At 35.2% G+C, this 16,410-nt stretch overlaps 1 protein-coding gene across 1 annotated transcript; it reads right to left on the bottom strand.

The window, feature by feature from the left end:
• Positions 1 to 1,773: 1,773 nt before the first annotated feature.
• gtpbp8 (GTP binding protein 8) lies at positions 1,774 to 14,574 on the bottom strand. Its single transcript, XM_028437010.1, has 8 exons — positions 14,465 to 14,574; positions 12,801 to 12,970; positions 10,534 to 10,687; positions 9,463 to 9,561; positions 9,086 to 9,216; positions 7,723 to 7,822; positions 4,447 to 4,565; positions 1,774 to 2,882 (listed from the first exon to the last, which is right to left on the bottom strand). Exons 2-8 carry the CDS (start codon positions 12,962 to 12,964, stop codon positions 2,789 to 2,791), a joined length of 861 nt encoding a protein of 286 aa, XP_028292811.1. The 5' UTR covers positions 12,965 to 12,970; positions 14,465 to 14,574; the 3' UTR covers positions 1,774 to 2,788.
• Between the last annotated feature and the right edge of the window lie 1,836 nt (positions 14,575 to 16,410).

Below are 16,410 nucleotides of genomic sequence, written 5' to 3'. Positions count from 1 at the left end.
CCCAGATGACTATGGTCCCATTGAGGTGTTGTGTGACTGTTTAGAAAAAATAAACTGCTGGATGAGTGAAAACTTCCTTCAACTAAACCATGACAAGATGGAGGTGATTGTCTTTGGTAACAATGAAAAGAGGACTGCTGTCAGCAAGTATCTGAGTCTGGATCTTTAGAAGATAAAGACCAAGTCAAAAACCTTGGTGTTCTGATTGACTCAGATCTGACATTCAGCATCAGATCAAATCTATCACAAAAACATCTTCTACCACCTAAAGAACATCTCCAGAGTGAAAGGTTTAATGACTCAGAAAGATCAGGAGAAACTGGTCCATGCTTTTATCTCCAGCAGACTGGACTATTGTAATGGTCTTCATCAAACATCTACAGCTGGTTCAGAACGCTGCAGCTCAGGTCTGAACCAGAACAAAGAGGTCAGAACACATTACACTGGCTCCCAGTCAGCCTCAGAGGAGACTGTAAAGTTCTGCTGCTGGTTATAAATGTGTGAATGGTTTGGTCCAGAATACATCAGTGAGATGTTAGTCAGGTATGAACCCAGCAGGTCTCTGAGATCTATGGACACAGGTCAGATAGTGGAGCCCAGAGCTCACAGTAACCATGGTGATGCTGTGTTTAGTTGTTATGCTGCAAAGAAGTGGAACAAACTGCAGCAGAGCTGAAGTCAGCATCACATGTGAACATTTTTAAATCAAAGTTAAAGGAACTTTTTTTCTCTACTGTGTATGATTGAGAGAGATTTATGGTCATGATGATGATGTCATGATGATTTTACTGATGATTTTAATTGATTTTACTGATGATTTTAATTGATTTTACTGATGATTTTAATTGATTTTACTGATGATTTTAATTGATTTTACTGATGATTTTAAATGTTCTTATTGATTTTAAACAATTGAATGTTTTATCATGTAAAGCACATTGAGTTGCCTTGAGTATGAAATGTGCTATACACATAAATTTGCCTTGCCTATGGTAACACAGCAACACAAACATGATCAAAAAATAATTCTGGAGAAAAAAAAGTTTTTGGGATCAAATTAACTTTCAAGTTTTTAATTAAACAAATAACTACATTATTCATGTGGTCGTTACATCATAGACTCCATGAAATGATGGATTCCTCCTAAATATGTGGTCACATGATCAATGTTTTTACCGTTTCCTAGCAACAAGGGGTGGCTCTCCCCTACTTTATGATTTCCTTGTTCAGGATTTAAAGAATGTTCATAATATTGATCTGATTGGTAATAAATAGTCACTAATAGATTAACAGATACAATGTTTTACTAAAACATTTATTTCATTCCATCTTCACACATTTATACTTTTCTGATAGTTTCACTACGTTACATACGTATACGAGCGTCAGTAAAGCTCTTAAATAAACCATCTTTAAATGTTTATTTTCACTGAAACATGAAACGTTGATATGATTTTATTAAAGAAGCTGCAGATTGTAATGTTTAAAAAAATGCAAATAAAATATTTGTAAAATATGACAAAATTTGTAAACTGTATAAATGTTACATTTTGGTTAAAATATTGTTCGTGGCTGGTCAAATAGAAATATAATAAAAATGAAACGACTGCATGAATATATAATTAATTTGTCTTTTAATTAAAGTCAAACTGTGATCTGTGCTAAAGTCATAATAAAATATGTCTCAAAAATGATTTCTCCATAGTTTGTGTAAAAATGTACGATGACACATTAAACGCTGTTTAATGTCAGAATAATTTGACACTTTATGAATCTGATCATAAACCAAACATGCTTTTATTTTGACAGTTTACACAGAGAAGTACTTTATAAATACGACAGAATAAACTGATAAAAAAAGTCTGATTGTTTCCTCCAATAGAAACAGACCTCCCTGTGTTTCCATGGTGACTCAGTCTTCTTCTTCTGTGGTGTTAAACAGAGGAACTTCACTGCTTCATTGTGATCTCATTAGACCTTCGTTAGTCCATGTTTAACATCTGATCTGATCAGAACGTTCTGACTGATATGTGACATTCTTCATCTGATCATGGAGCTGTTTTCAGACATTGTGTCCTCGTTGTTCACTTTGGTATAAAAACATGACGTTTGGCTCAGATTCTCTGTAAAAGCCACTATTTTAGAAAAAGGCGTTCGTCACTCAAAAGTTCAATATGACGGCCATTTTTCAAGATGGCCGCCATTGCTATTCAATGGTTATATATAAACAAAAAATGCTCGGATCGGACTAAACGAGGTGTCAGCAGAAAGGTGTGGTCGTCCTGAGGCAGTGGAAGTTTAGTGTTTTCTTGCACCAGGGGTAACCTTAGAGGAGTATGAGCAACAGGGAGTGACTGATACCGCTTTCTCCCATTGACTGAGGTTACCCCTGGTGCAGGAAAACACTCAACTTCCACTGCCTCCTGTGGACACATTTCAGCCTCTATTAGAAAACACACCACATATTCAGACTCAGGGGAATAGAACACGTCTGCTGGTGCCACATTTTTTACAAAATAAGCAATTTTATTAGTGTTTGTCCTCTAGTGGGTGCAGTTCTAACTCTACACATCTATATCTACAGTATCTATGTTCAGACTCAGGAGGACCAGACCTTTCTGCTGACACTTAGTTTGGCCTGATCTGAGCATTTTTGGGTGGCCAACACCTTTTTCCTAAATAGTGTCCCTTAGAGAGTATCTGTGCCAAACGTCATGTTTTTATATCAAAGTGAAGTGAATCTGCTGCACAAACCCTGCTGAGAACATCATGTAGTTCTTCTTGTTCTTCACTCCTGTGCAGACGTGTCCTGTAAGGTGATAGCTCCTGTGATGTGGCAGATGAAACATCTCAGATGGTAGATCCCCTGAAAGCGCAGCGAGCTGCAAAAAATAAAAATAATAATAAAACACACTTTGAAAGAAAAGATTAAAAGCTAAAGCATGTGATGACGTACTGTAAATGCTGAGCCTGCGCTCCAACAGATAACTCAGAATAGGGCTGGGCAATATATCGTGATTCAACATATATCAAGTTTTCTACTTTACTGATATAGAAAATGATAATGTCACCTATATCTATATTGTTTTACTTGTTTTGATTTATTCAATCAATCATACAAGTATTATATAATAATTATTCACGGAGTACAGTCCTTTACAATATTTCTATATTTCTGAGATATATATTTTATAGCTTATTGTGTATTAAATAGTGCTTTCTTTCTCTACGTCTCAGAACATGTAAAGATCAGTTAAATGGTCTCGTCATCTACAGAACTCACTCACACGTGCTGTCCCTCAGATCAGAAACATCCTAAAGTGGAACATATTGATCAGATGTTTGTTAATAAATGTGTCTGTGACATTTATCATCAGCAAATTTAACCCAGAAATGTTTTTATGGTCAGACATTTATATCATAAATCACTGTTTTCAGAAATTATGAGTTTTGGTCCATATGGCCCATCCCTAGCTCAGCTTAAATATTGGTTTCACTGACAGAGAGAGAAGAATTTATTTAAAATAAAAATGAATGACTTTAAACACTAATAATCACAGTAATAATCAATAATAATCACAGAGATAATCAATAATAATCACAGAGATAATCAATAATCACAGAGATAATCAATAATCACAGAGATAGTCAATAATCACAGAGATAATCAATAATCACACTCTTTATTGGTCTTTGATCTAAAAAATTTAACAGTTTATTTCAGAACAAAGTCTCAGTCGGACTCTGTTGATATGTTTTGGCTCCACCCACTCTGCTAAGAACCAGGAAGTGATAACATCGTCTAGTTTACTGTAAATCTGTAACACTTCCTTCCTGCACTGGATCAATAAATGAATTAACACGAGCTGATGGAAACTCATTATGGATGTTTATGCAGCTTCATAAACCTCTTCCTCTATTTTTATATTTTATTTAATTTCATTGATTTATTTTTTATTCAAACAAACAAAACAAAAAAACACTAAAAATAACCACAAACAGTTATAATTATGAGACATTTAACATTTGCAGCTTAATTACACTTTGAATAATAAATAAATAAATATAAATATATTTTGTCTGTTTATTCAGTTTTTAGAATTAAACACAAAGATTCTGCAACATTTTTCTATGTTTCTTTGCAAATTTACATTAAAAACAATGTTCTCATAATTATGAATTGGCAGTGATTTTTTATTTATTTTTTAGTGATGTGTGTAACTGTGCTTACAGTAGATATCATATATTATTATTATTTATAATATTAGATTAGATTCTACTTTCTCTGCTCTGGATGTATTTACAGTATATCTATAATAATAATAATATTTTAGTGATATTTCAGCTGCTCTGTTAATAAAAGAAATCATTTCAATCCTTTCTGACAGATAAACACAGATGATGGTTAGAATGGGAGGAGCTATGAACATGAGTCATGTGACTGACCTGATGAGGAAAGGTTGAGGGAAGCAGCAGCTGGTCTGTGATTGGATCAAATCCCTCAGACGGATCAGGTTCTTCAGCAGTTCTCCACTTCCACATTTATCTACCTTTGTCGCCACAATCTGTCAAACAGGAAACAGGAAACAGGAAGTGAGTAATCTCACATGTTTCTCATCATTATAATGTTCTCTGACGGTAGAGAACATGAGCCACAAACATTAAAAAATTACTGAATAAAGGTTAAAATGTTATTATGTTATAATGTCAGGTTGTTGCTCAGGATTTATTGATCATTTTGTCTAAATGACTTTTATGGATCAAAGTTAAAATAAAAATGTTTTTTTCTGTTTTGTTGCTTTTGATCATCATGACTTTGATTATTTTACATTTTTGTCATTAACAGTAAATCACTAATAAGTCAGAGTTAATAACAGCTCACTGCTGCCCCCTGCTGGTCTACAACTCAAAGGTTACCAATCAAATCCTTTAGAACAGTGTTTCTCAAATGGGGGTACGTGTATCCCTAGGGGTACGCCATGGCACTACAGGGGGTACTAGAGAGGGGAAACAAATTAAAGCATTAAAAATATGAGCTTTTATAACATTTATTTTTAGTCTAAAAATTATAATCAGAATAAATATTAAACAGCAACGAGCAAAACAACAACAAAAACACAAAATAAGAGACAAATATACTGATTAATAAAAATAACAAACAACATAACACACAAACTGATGATAGAAATGATTTGATTAGAATGTTCTAATGTTGTAGTCGGTGAAGTTCGAGACCCACTGTCAAACTCAAGGCCCGGGGACCAGATCTGGCCCTTTAGAACATCTAATTTGGCCCAGAGGAGAAAGTAAACATGTATCATTGTATACATTTCTAAATAATCCAGTTGTAAATATATCAGCCCCTCAAAATACACATTTACTAATGTCTTACTTTTATATCACATGACGGTAGTCATTTTTTAATCTGAAATTCATCAAAAAAATTATATATATTTTTTTACATCCTGCAAATTTCCCTAAAATATTCTCCTAAATTAAGTTACAACTGTTGATAATATCAAGTAAATGTCAGTGTAAGGTCATTTATATATATTATACAGTTGTGTGCGAAAGTCAGGGCACCCCTTTAAAAACAGCATATTTTATATATTTAAAAAGTTATATTCATATTTACTGTCTCTCTGGTATATGTGAAAAAAAAGACAATATTGTCAGGAAACATTAATGCATAGTTACATTTTATTTTATAAATTGAACAAAGTTACAAAAATGAAAAACATAATTTTGGCATGTGCAAAAGTCGGGGCACCCTGAGAGTTTCAAAGTGTCAGATTCTTTTTACAAGCTCAGACCTCTACCAGCTCATTGGTCCTGAAGCATGTGTCAACAATTGTCATTAGGGAGTGCCAGTTGGTGAATATTTGAGGGTTTCTTAAATACGGCGACTCCACAAACCTTGTACAAACACTCAGCAACCATGGGTTCCTCTAAGAAGCTGTGTAAGACAGAAAAAATGAAAGTAATTGATGCCCACAATGGCGGGGAGGGCTACAAGAAGATAGCAAAGCGTTTTCAGCTTGCAGTTTCCACAGTGCGAGGCATAATTAAGAGATGGCAGGTGAGGGGAACTGTGGAGGTCAAGAAGAGATCTGGAAGACCAAGGAAACTCTCGGAGAGAACAACTCGTAGTCTGGTCAGAAAGGTAAACCAAAACCCACATTTGACTTCAAAAGACCTCCAGGAAGATTTAGCAGACTCAGGAGTGGTGGTGCACCCTTCCACTGTGCGCCGATACTTGCACAAACAAGACCTTCATGGAAGAGTCTGTAGAAAAAAACCTTATCTACGACCTCATCATAAAATACAACATCAAAAATATGCAACAGAACATCTACAGAAGCCTGATGACTTTTGGAAACAAGTGCTGTGGACTGATGAAGTTAAAATAGAACTCTTTGGCCACAATAAGCAAAGGTATGTTTGGAGAAAAAAAGGAGCAGCATTTCATGAAAAGAACACCTTGCCAACTGTTAAATATGGGGGTGGATCCATCATGCTTTGGGGTTGTGTTGCAGCCAGTGGGACAGGAAACATTGCTCGGGTGGAGGAAGAATGGATTCAATTAAATACCAGCAAATTCTGGAGGCAAATATCACAGCATCTGTAAAAAAAGCTAAAGCTGAAAAGAGGATGGCTTCTACAACAGGATAATGATCCTAAACATACCTCCAAATCCACCATGGACTACTTCAAGAAACGCAAGCTGAAGGTTATGGAATGGCCTTCACAGTCTCCCGACTTAAACATTATCGAAAATCTGTGGGTAGATCTTAAAAGAGCTGTGCATGCAAGACGTCCTAGGAATATTGCAGAACTGGAAGCCTTTTGCAAGGAAGAATGGGGAAAAATCCCAAATAATAGAATCCAGAGACTTGTTGTTGGCTATAAGAAGCGTTTACAAGCTGTGATATCTGCCAGAGGGGGTGTTACTAAGTACTGAAGGTACTGATGCTGTAGGGTGCCCCGACTTTTGCACATGCCAAAATTATGTTTTCCATTTTTGTAATTTTGTTCAATTTATAAAATAAAATGTAACTATGCATTAATGTTTCCTGACAATATTGTCTTTTTTTCCCATATACCAGAGAGACAGTAAATATGAATATAACTTTTTAAATATATAAAATATGCTGTTTTTAAAGGGGTGCCCTGACTTTCACACACAACTGTATATGTAATTAATAAAGTGTATTGCATCGTTGTAGAATAAAACAGTCTACTGTCTGTTAAATGTATACATCCTTTATTTATGTTTTTCTATATTTATATATAACTTCTATTATTGTATTGTTTATTTTATCTACTGTACTATTTTACACGTGTCTTTGGGGTTTTTCTGTTTCTTTCTGTTGTTTTTATTGAGCTGTGATAACTTCTACACTACAGTATGAATAAAGATCTTTTATATATACAGTAGGTGCTTTTAACCTCTTCTTAAATAGATATGTATGTGTTTGTAATATAAACTAGTCACATTAATGAGAAATCTCTCTATAATGTGTGGCCCACTTCAGATCAAAGTGGTGTGTGTTTGGTTCACTGTAGGAGTCAGACAGCACCAGTGCTAATGCTAAAGCTAATGTCTGAAGGTGTTTAATGATCGTGGATCATTAATAACAATCAGCTGTACCTTAGTGTGAACACATGATGGAGGATGACTCAGCACTACGCGATACACATCTATCTTTGATCTGATCGTACCACGTATGGAGATCTGATCTCCTCACACATCTCCAGGGCAACCATGTCTGCTTGCTGTAGTCCAACGCTGGCATCCATCAGCAGGAAGGTTCTCACCAGACTGACACACCCACACACACACACACACACACACACACACACACACACACACACACACACACACACACACACACACACACACACACACACACACACACACACACACACACACACACACACACACACACACACACGCACACACACGCACACACACGCACACACACACACACACACACACACACACACACACACACAATTCAGTTGTAAATTGTTGTTTTTCCAAAATCCTGCATTTTTTTCTCAAATTATTCCACAAAATTAAAAAAATGGTCAAAAATAAACATATAAAAGGACATTTAAGTAAACTTTGTTACATTAATGTTGAAATAGTTCCTTTTCCCATTTGTAATTGAACTGGTTTGTAATTGAACTAAAATGAGTTTAACGCCCCCCTGCTCTGCAGTATTCTGCCCCCTAGTGGTGAAATAACTGATTTATTTCGTCTGATCATTACCATCTGAAATGATGTCATCAGGATCATTTAAATGAAGTTGATTAAAAGTGAATAAATCTGATCAGATTCAGTAAAGTATTGATCCCTGAGTGGTGGTATTAGTGTTGCTCTCATACATTTGTATATGACATTAAACAACTTATATATACCTTTAAACTGGAGCTTACACATGGTTTTCAATGACATTTTCATGTTCAAATATAGTTTTCTTTTAATTTATTCTGTTTCCTTACAGGAGTTAAAAACTAATATTTAAAAAAAAATAGATTTTTTTTTCTAAAAAAAGCACAATTTTAAAGAATTAATGTGGAAAACATGGAACAAAATAAAACAGATTTTAAAGGAACCTAAAAGAAAATGAAGAATCCAATGTGTGGGTGATTTTAAACTGATGATCAAACGTATTTACATTATTTTATTGATTTCATGTTTATGTCAGTGTTTGGTTCTATAGCTTCATCATCTACTTCATCATACACACACACGTTCAATAATAGAGATAATAACCCATGATTATTTATTACCACCTGTATGTACCGACTGTACCTAAGGAATAAAGGAAGTAAACGTGCTCCATGTTATCTTTATTTAGTTCAGTAGTTATAAATAAATAAGTGGTTTTCACATACATTTGTGTTAAATCATGCTTTTTTTATTATTATTTATTTTGTTTGCTCACAGAAGTTGAAAACCACTAAAAAATGATCAAATATTTGTAAAAAACAGAATTTTAAGAATGTGTGAAAAATAGAATAATGTATATTAAAAGAGCTGCTGTGAAGTGTTTGAAATGAATGAACAATGATTTACTTGGTCCTGGTGTAGAGGTACGACTCCACAATGTCTACAAAGTCTTTGGGGGCTCGGTATCCGTATCCTGGCATGTCCACCAGGGTGAAGGCTCCGCCCACTTTGAAGAAGTTCATCTTCTTAGTGTGTCCCTGTTGAGGGGTGGGTCGTAAACAGATCAAAGAGAGAGGAGTGACACGTTGTTTAACGTCTGCTACGTTAAAACTCTACGTTATGTTTATCTCTGAGTGGAGGAAAAGTAATCAGAGTATATTAATGATGTCATCATAGATCTATTATGACCAGGATCAGTCTGTTCTACAACACATTTATTTAATGCTGATTACAGTGTTAGCTTAGCAGTTAGCATCATTGAAGCGTCATCATGAAGCACTTACTGGGGTCTTGGAGACCCTCACCTCCACCTCAGGACTCAGAGAGAACAGAGCTTTGATGAGAGACGACTTCCCCACGTTGCTCCTACCAATGAAACACACCTGGAACACACACACACACAGAGAAACAGAGACACACACATGCAGACACACACACACAGAGAAACAGAGACACACACACGCAGACACACACACACACACACACACAGAAACAGAGACACACACACACACACACACACACAGAAACAGAGACACACACACACACACAGAAACAGAGACACACACACACACACACACACACACACACACACACACACACACACACACAGAAACAGAGACACACACACACACACACACAGAAACAGAGACACACACACACACACACAAAAACAGAGACACACACACACACACACAAAAACAGAGACACACACACACACACACACACACACACACACACACACACACACACACACACACACACACACACACACACAGACACAGACACACACACAGACACACACACAGACACACACACAGACACACACACACACACACACACACACACACACACAGTTTTAAACCAACAACTTTTTGATTAAAGTTTGGGATCAAATTAAGGTCATAATAAAGATTTTGTGCTTAAAAAAATTCTGTGCAAAAAAATATTTGTATTTGTAAACACATTTTGTGTGTGTGAGAACTTTAAATAGGACATGGGCGTGTCTACCGTAATTAACAATTAAACTTCACCTCTACGTCCCTTATTAAGAGACTCACCATGTTTCTTCACACTATGAAGGAGGAAGGGGGCGTTTCCAGTAGGAAGCCCTCCAATGGTGTTTTGTAAGCTGAGTGCTGATTGGCTGCTCCACTAACGCATTTAAACCAGGGTCACAATTCGTCTGTGAATTTGGTTTTGGACTTGGAAGAGAAAAGTTCTCACACTAAACGTATTTTACAAACACAACATGTATTTTTGAAGCACACTGATTTTTTCTTGGCGCACACAAATTTTTATGACCTTAATTAGATCCAATACACTGTCTCTGTGTGTGTGTTTGTGTGTGTGTTAACCTCAGGCTGCTGCAGCCTGGGTGCATGTTCCATCCTCTCTGCAGACGTGTAATAATCAATCCTGTGAGTGGAGGAGGAGATAAAGAGTTTCTCTGCCTCAGCAACGTCCTCCAGTCTGGGCTGGAACAGATGGAAGGAAGAAGTGTCCACGGACCTGATGGAAGGAACAGAACAGAACAGAACAGAACAGAACAGAACACTTTAATGTCATTGCACAAAGTAAAATGACACGTCTCTACTAACAACACTTCAAAGACTCAATCCAAACAAACACAGTAATCATAAAAACAGCTTCAGTCAAATTCAATTCAAGACTTTTAAGACTTTTTAAAGCTGTTTGAATTTAAATTTAAAACCCACTTCACAATAAACACAATTGGAAAAAAAAAAGCCCCGTCAATTACATAGTTAAAGGTCAAGGTCTATTTTTCCATTGTCTAGTGCAGACGTGCAACTGACGGCCCCCCAAAATAAACACACAAAAATAGATAACATGACAATAAAATACACACAAAAAAACCCAGACTAAAAAAATATAAATCACTCAACACACACTAGAAAAATGTGTGTGTGTGTGTATATATGTGTGTGTGTGTGTATATATGTGTGTGTATATGTTTGTGTGTGTGAATGTGTATGTATGTGTATGCGTGTATGTGTATATGTATATGTGTATGTGTGTGTGTATATGTGTGTGTGTATATATGTGTATATGTGTGTGTGTATATGTATGTGTGTGTATATGTATGTGTGTGTATATATGCGTGTGTGTATATATGTGTGTGTATATGTGTGTGTATATATGCGTGTGTGTATATATGTGTGTGTATATGTGTGTGTGTGTGTATATGTGTGTGTGTGTGTATATGTGTGTGTGTATATGTGTGTGTATATATGCGTGTGTGTATATATGTGTGTGTATATGTGTGTGTGTGTGTGTATATGTGTGTGTGTGTGTATATGTGTGTGTGTATGTGTGTGTGTGTATATGTGTGTGTGTATGTGTGTGTGTATGTGTGTGTATGTGTGTGTGTATATGTGTATATGTGTGTGTGTATATGTGTGTGTGTGTATGTGTGTATATGTGTGTATGTGTGTGTGTAGCACATATTTCCTGACGCTGTGTCTGAACGACCTGAAACTTTTTTAACAGCATGCACATAGAGTGTGTGTGAATGCAATATTTTGGACTTATTTGTGTTGCAAAATGTTCATTATAATTTTATTTTGAACATGGGTTAAATCAGACATGAGGGGGAGGGGCGTTGGGTCACAGCTGTGTGCTCCATAACATGGCCACAGAGAGGCGTTAACCAGTGATGGTTATGGAGCAAAACTGGCAACAACCAGATGAGCCACAGGTTGAAGATGAAATGGGGAGGGCAGCACAAGTACGCCAACGGATCAATGATGGGCATTTTTAGGCATGTTCACTATATTAAAATGAACACCAGTTAAAGATGAGACACAACATAAATGTATATCATTTATTATAATAACTATGCTGGTGCACAGTGTGAAAAGGCAGTTTGTCCTTTTATTTGGACAGAAAGCACTTAAGGGTGACCCTCGGGAAACAGCTTTGATCTGGGGAAAAAACCGTACATGATGTAGCAGCTGTAGGAAGTTGTACTCACAAAAGGTAAAAAATACCATTTCACACTGAGCACATCCACCTCCTCTGTGTCAAAGTTTGGTTTTGGTTTCAACATCATTACTCTGATGCTCTGCTGACAATAAACTGCTTTTATATATATTAGAGTCAGACTCCTCCCTTTAAATCCATTTATATCTGGTGTGTTAATCTGTAACAGGTGAAGCTCAGTGATTTTAATAAAGTCATATTCATTCCTTCCTGATGGAAAAGCAAAAGTACATGTTCAGTTTGTACAAGTGAAACAAGGAAGTCAGAAAGATACACATGTTCATATCACTATGACAACACACACACTTAAGTCCAGATGAGAGAATAGACCCCTATATGAATACAGACTTCTGACAGGTACTGTAATAGTGTGTTAAAATATAAGACTTATGAAACATTGATTTAAGTCTTTTAATGACAATTAAGGCCTTATTTTTAGATTCATTAATTTAATGCCTTTTTAAGGATCCACAGGAACTCTGAAAAACAACATAAGGTACAGTAAAAATAACTAGTTAATCTGTATAAAAGTTAATGGGATGGACAGACAGACAGACAGACAGACAGACAGACAGACAGACAGACAGACAGACAGACAGACAGACAGACAGACAGAACGTACCTGTGCAGGTAATCTTCCAGCGCTGTGAAGGGGTTCAGGAGGCTCTGTAACTGTTTTGGGGGCAGGACCGTAGCTTTGTGGACAGATGCTAATTTATGGACCAGTTTATGGAGAACAGGACGAGCTTTAGTTCTCGTCTGAAGACACACACGGAACCCCAACATCTTCAGCTGCTCCAGGTTAGAAGATAGGGACACAGGACTTTAGTTACCTCAGTAGGAGTTACAACCATGTGCTAAATGTTTGGTTCTAGCATTAATGTAGCATATACATTCCATTAAATACTAAGAAGGTACCTGATAAAGAACATTTTTATATACTTAACTTATTTCTACATCAGCGTAATGTGCCTGTGTTTATTCACCATGTAAGGATAGCTGAGTGGTCTGACGCCCCTGACTCAAACACTCTTCCTTCCGCTACCGTTGGTTCGATTCCCACTTTTGACATATGTAAATTTTATATCAGAACTAAGTAAGTTTTTCAGCTTAATAAACCTTCTCATAAACCCAGTGAGGGTAATACAAGTGTTAATGGGGTGATTGGGGGTCTTTCTCATATGCTTTTGTTCATGTACTCTTATCATGCAACAAAAACAACCACTATAGGTAATTATTAAGCATTTTTAACTTGTACAAATACTTTGCAGTTCATAAAAATATCAATATTAAAGTATCGCGATATTACCCGTAACCGTGATACTTTGTCTGGTATAGTATCGTGGTTACTCATTTTGGTATCGTGGCAACTTTAGATCGGTTGCTACCGTCTTTGGAGAGCAAAGGTGCACATGTAGCTGTTAGCGCTATGGTTAGCTGAGTTTTTACAACAGCAACAAAACCAAAAGAGACCTTTAATAATAATAATAATAATAGTAATAATAATAATAGTAATTCAATTTTATAGAGCACTTTATCATAGACACTCAAAGTCACTTTACAGAATCACTGTGACCACTGTGGCCCCTGGAATTGTCAGTGGTCTCCATCATCTACTGACCAGGACCAGACCTGCTGATCTTCACAGATCTAACGTGATCAGCCAATCACAGGCTAGGATGGTCTTTAGGGTTAGCGCCACGCACAAGTTACTTAGTTCTGCTTTTAGGGTATTTTCTGGGTTAGGGTTAAAATAAAAGGGTTAGCAGGGTAGCTAAAAATAAATATGAGCTAAAAATAAAACTGACGAAACTTTAGGTGAAGTGATGCACCAATCACATGACCTAAACTGGCCAATGAGGGGCGCTGCAAACGGACAGACTGTCCGTATATAGATACGTATTACGTACTGATAGCCACTGCCTTTAAAATACGTCATAATATTTACCCTGTTTGTAATTTCCGAAACAAACGATTCAAATTTGAAAAAAAAAAAAAAAAAAAAAAAAAAAAAAACAAACAAAAAAACATAATGTGCCTTTTGAAATCACGCAGAAAGTAGAAAGTACCGTGTCTGATATTATGTTCCTCTATGTCATTTCTCTGTTTTACATTGTGTGTTTTAAGGTGTTTTGTTTATAGTCTATTTGCTGTGGTTTGTTATATATTTACTGCTGTTACCTCTGAGACTTTGTATCTTGTTGTTGTTTAAATAAAGAAAACATACAAACAAACCCGCGTATTTTCCTCCGTTAAATACATTTAACAGTTAATAAAATCACTCACCGACACGTTTACAGTTCACATGTAGAAGCTGTTTGACTTCCAGCTAGCATGTCCGCTAGCATGTCTGCTAACTTCCGCTTTGCTCCGTGTTGTGTGCAGCGCTCAAATACGTCCGGCTCATTTCATTACCGCCACCCAGCGGATAAATAATGTTATATAAATAATAAGATAATAGTAATATAATGATAATATAAGATTAATATAATATAATATAATATAATATAATATAATATAATATAATATAATATAATATAATATAATATAACATAACATAACATAACATAACATAACATAACATAACATAACATAACATAACATAATATAATATCATATCATATAACATAAAATAAATAATGTTTTAGAGTTCATATATGCATCAATAATTAGAACCTGAAAATGCTATATTTCAAAAATAATTGTACATTGATACAAACTTTTTATTTTATATAGATGCTTTTGTGGTTTTAAGTTTCTACATGAAATGATTAACTTGCATTTACTATTTCATTGAGCTTATTTTTACTTGTTCTTGAGTAGATATATCACTACTCTTTATACCTCTGTGTGTTGGTCAGTTTTTGTATTATTTGTTATTTTTAAAGAAAAACTAAAAACATTATAAATATTGTATGAGTACAGCCTTACTTTAAAGTCTAAACTCAATCATTGCCTCTAATAGCAACCAACCAATTTCCTCTCCTGTAATAATTAGACTTAATGATCATCTTCATCAGGGTGCTACTGTGTTTACTGATGGAACATCTAACATCTATATATATATCTATATCTAACATAAAACAATGAAAATGGAAATGAGCAAAAACCAACATTAATACACACAATTACTCAGAAAAATATACAACATTACAGAAAATGACAGCAAAAATACACAAAAAGATAGAAATACACAAAAATTAATCCAAAAATGCGAAATGGCAGCATAAATACACAATATGACGGCAAATAAACATATATTTTACAGGAAAAATACACAAAAAGACTACAGCAATGCACAACATTTCTGACAACAAACATACACAAAATAACAGAAAGACACAAAATTACTATAAAAACTTTTTGTTCTTTCCTGTATTAATGCTCAGATCACTTATTATTCTAATGCTAACATGAATGTTGATCATGTGACCCTCTGAGCAAACAAACACATTTTGTGGCCCCACTATGATAGATGTTATAAATATATTTATAAATACTTATTTATTACTTATAATGTTGTTTGATGCATTATAACAGTACATGTACAAAAACATATAAACAATAAAAAACTAATAAAAGTTAGAATTTATATGGTTGAAATGAAATAATCATTCCGTTTCATTTACACATTTAACTATATAAATAATCAATTTAGGATAACAAATCCACTGTCTTTTTATAATAATCATGTTTATTCTTTAACATAATAAACTATAAATGATAAAATACAATAATCAGGAAGTGATTCCCTGTGAAAACTATACTTTTATGTAGTTTTATACAGTGACATCCTTTAACTAATATTATCCAATGAGATCATAAACAGGGCATATTAACCTGGTATTAGATATAAATGTGTGTGACGACACGGCAGGTGTTTATCCTATAGCTTAATGGAAGCTCCTCTTTACCATCTCTACCTTGTTTGAAGACAAAATAGTTCTAAATGTGACTTTTGGAGTTTGTTTTTTTGAGCAAAATTAGTGATGTCACTGACGATCAACGCTGCAGTAAATTCTCCGCTCAGGTACGGCGCTTCAGCCATGGTGAGTGTGTTGTTTAGTCCATAACCTGTCGAGTTTTGGATTTGAAAATAAGGGAAATTTTCAGGCGCCCACTAGCAAACGTCCTACCACCTAACCAAGTTCCAGTATCCCTTATATTTTAATATAGAATAATAAATCTAAAATAGCCACTTATCAACCACTTACTAAATACAATTATGTGAT

Source organism: Gouania willdenowi, chromosome 21 (assembly GCF_900634775.1).
Source record: "Gouania willdenowi chromosome 21, fGouWil2.1, whole genome shotgun sequence".
Taxonomy (NCBI): domain Eukaryota; kingdom Metazoa; phylum Chordata; class Actinopteri; order Blenniiformes; family Gobiesocidae; genus Gouania; species Gouania willdenowi.
This window is presented reverse-complemented; position numbering and strand designations above follow the sequence as displayed.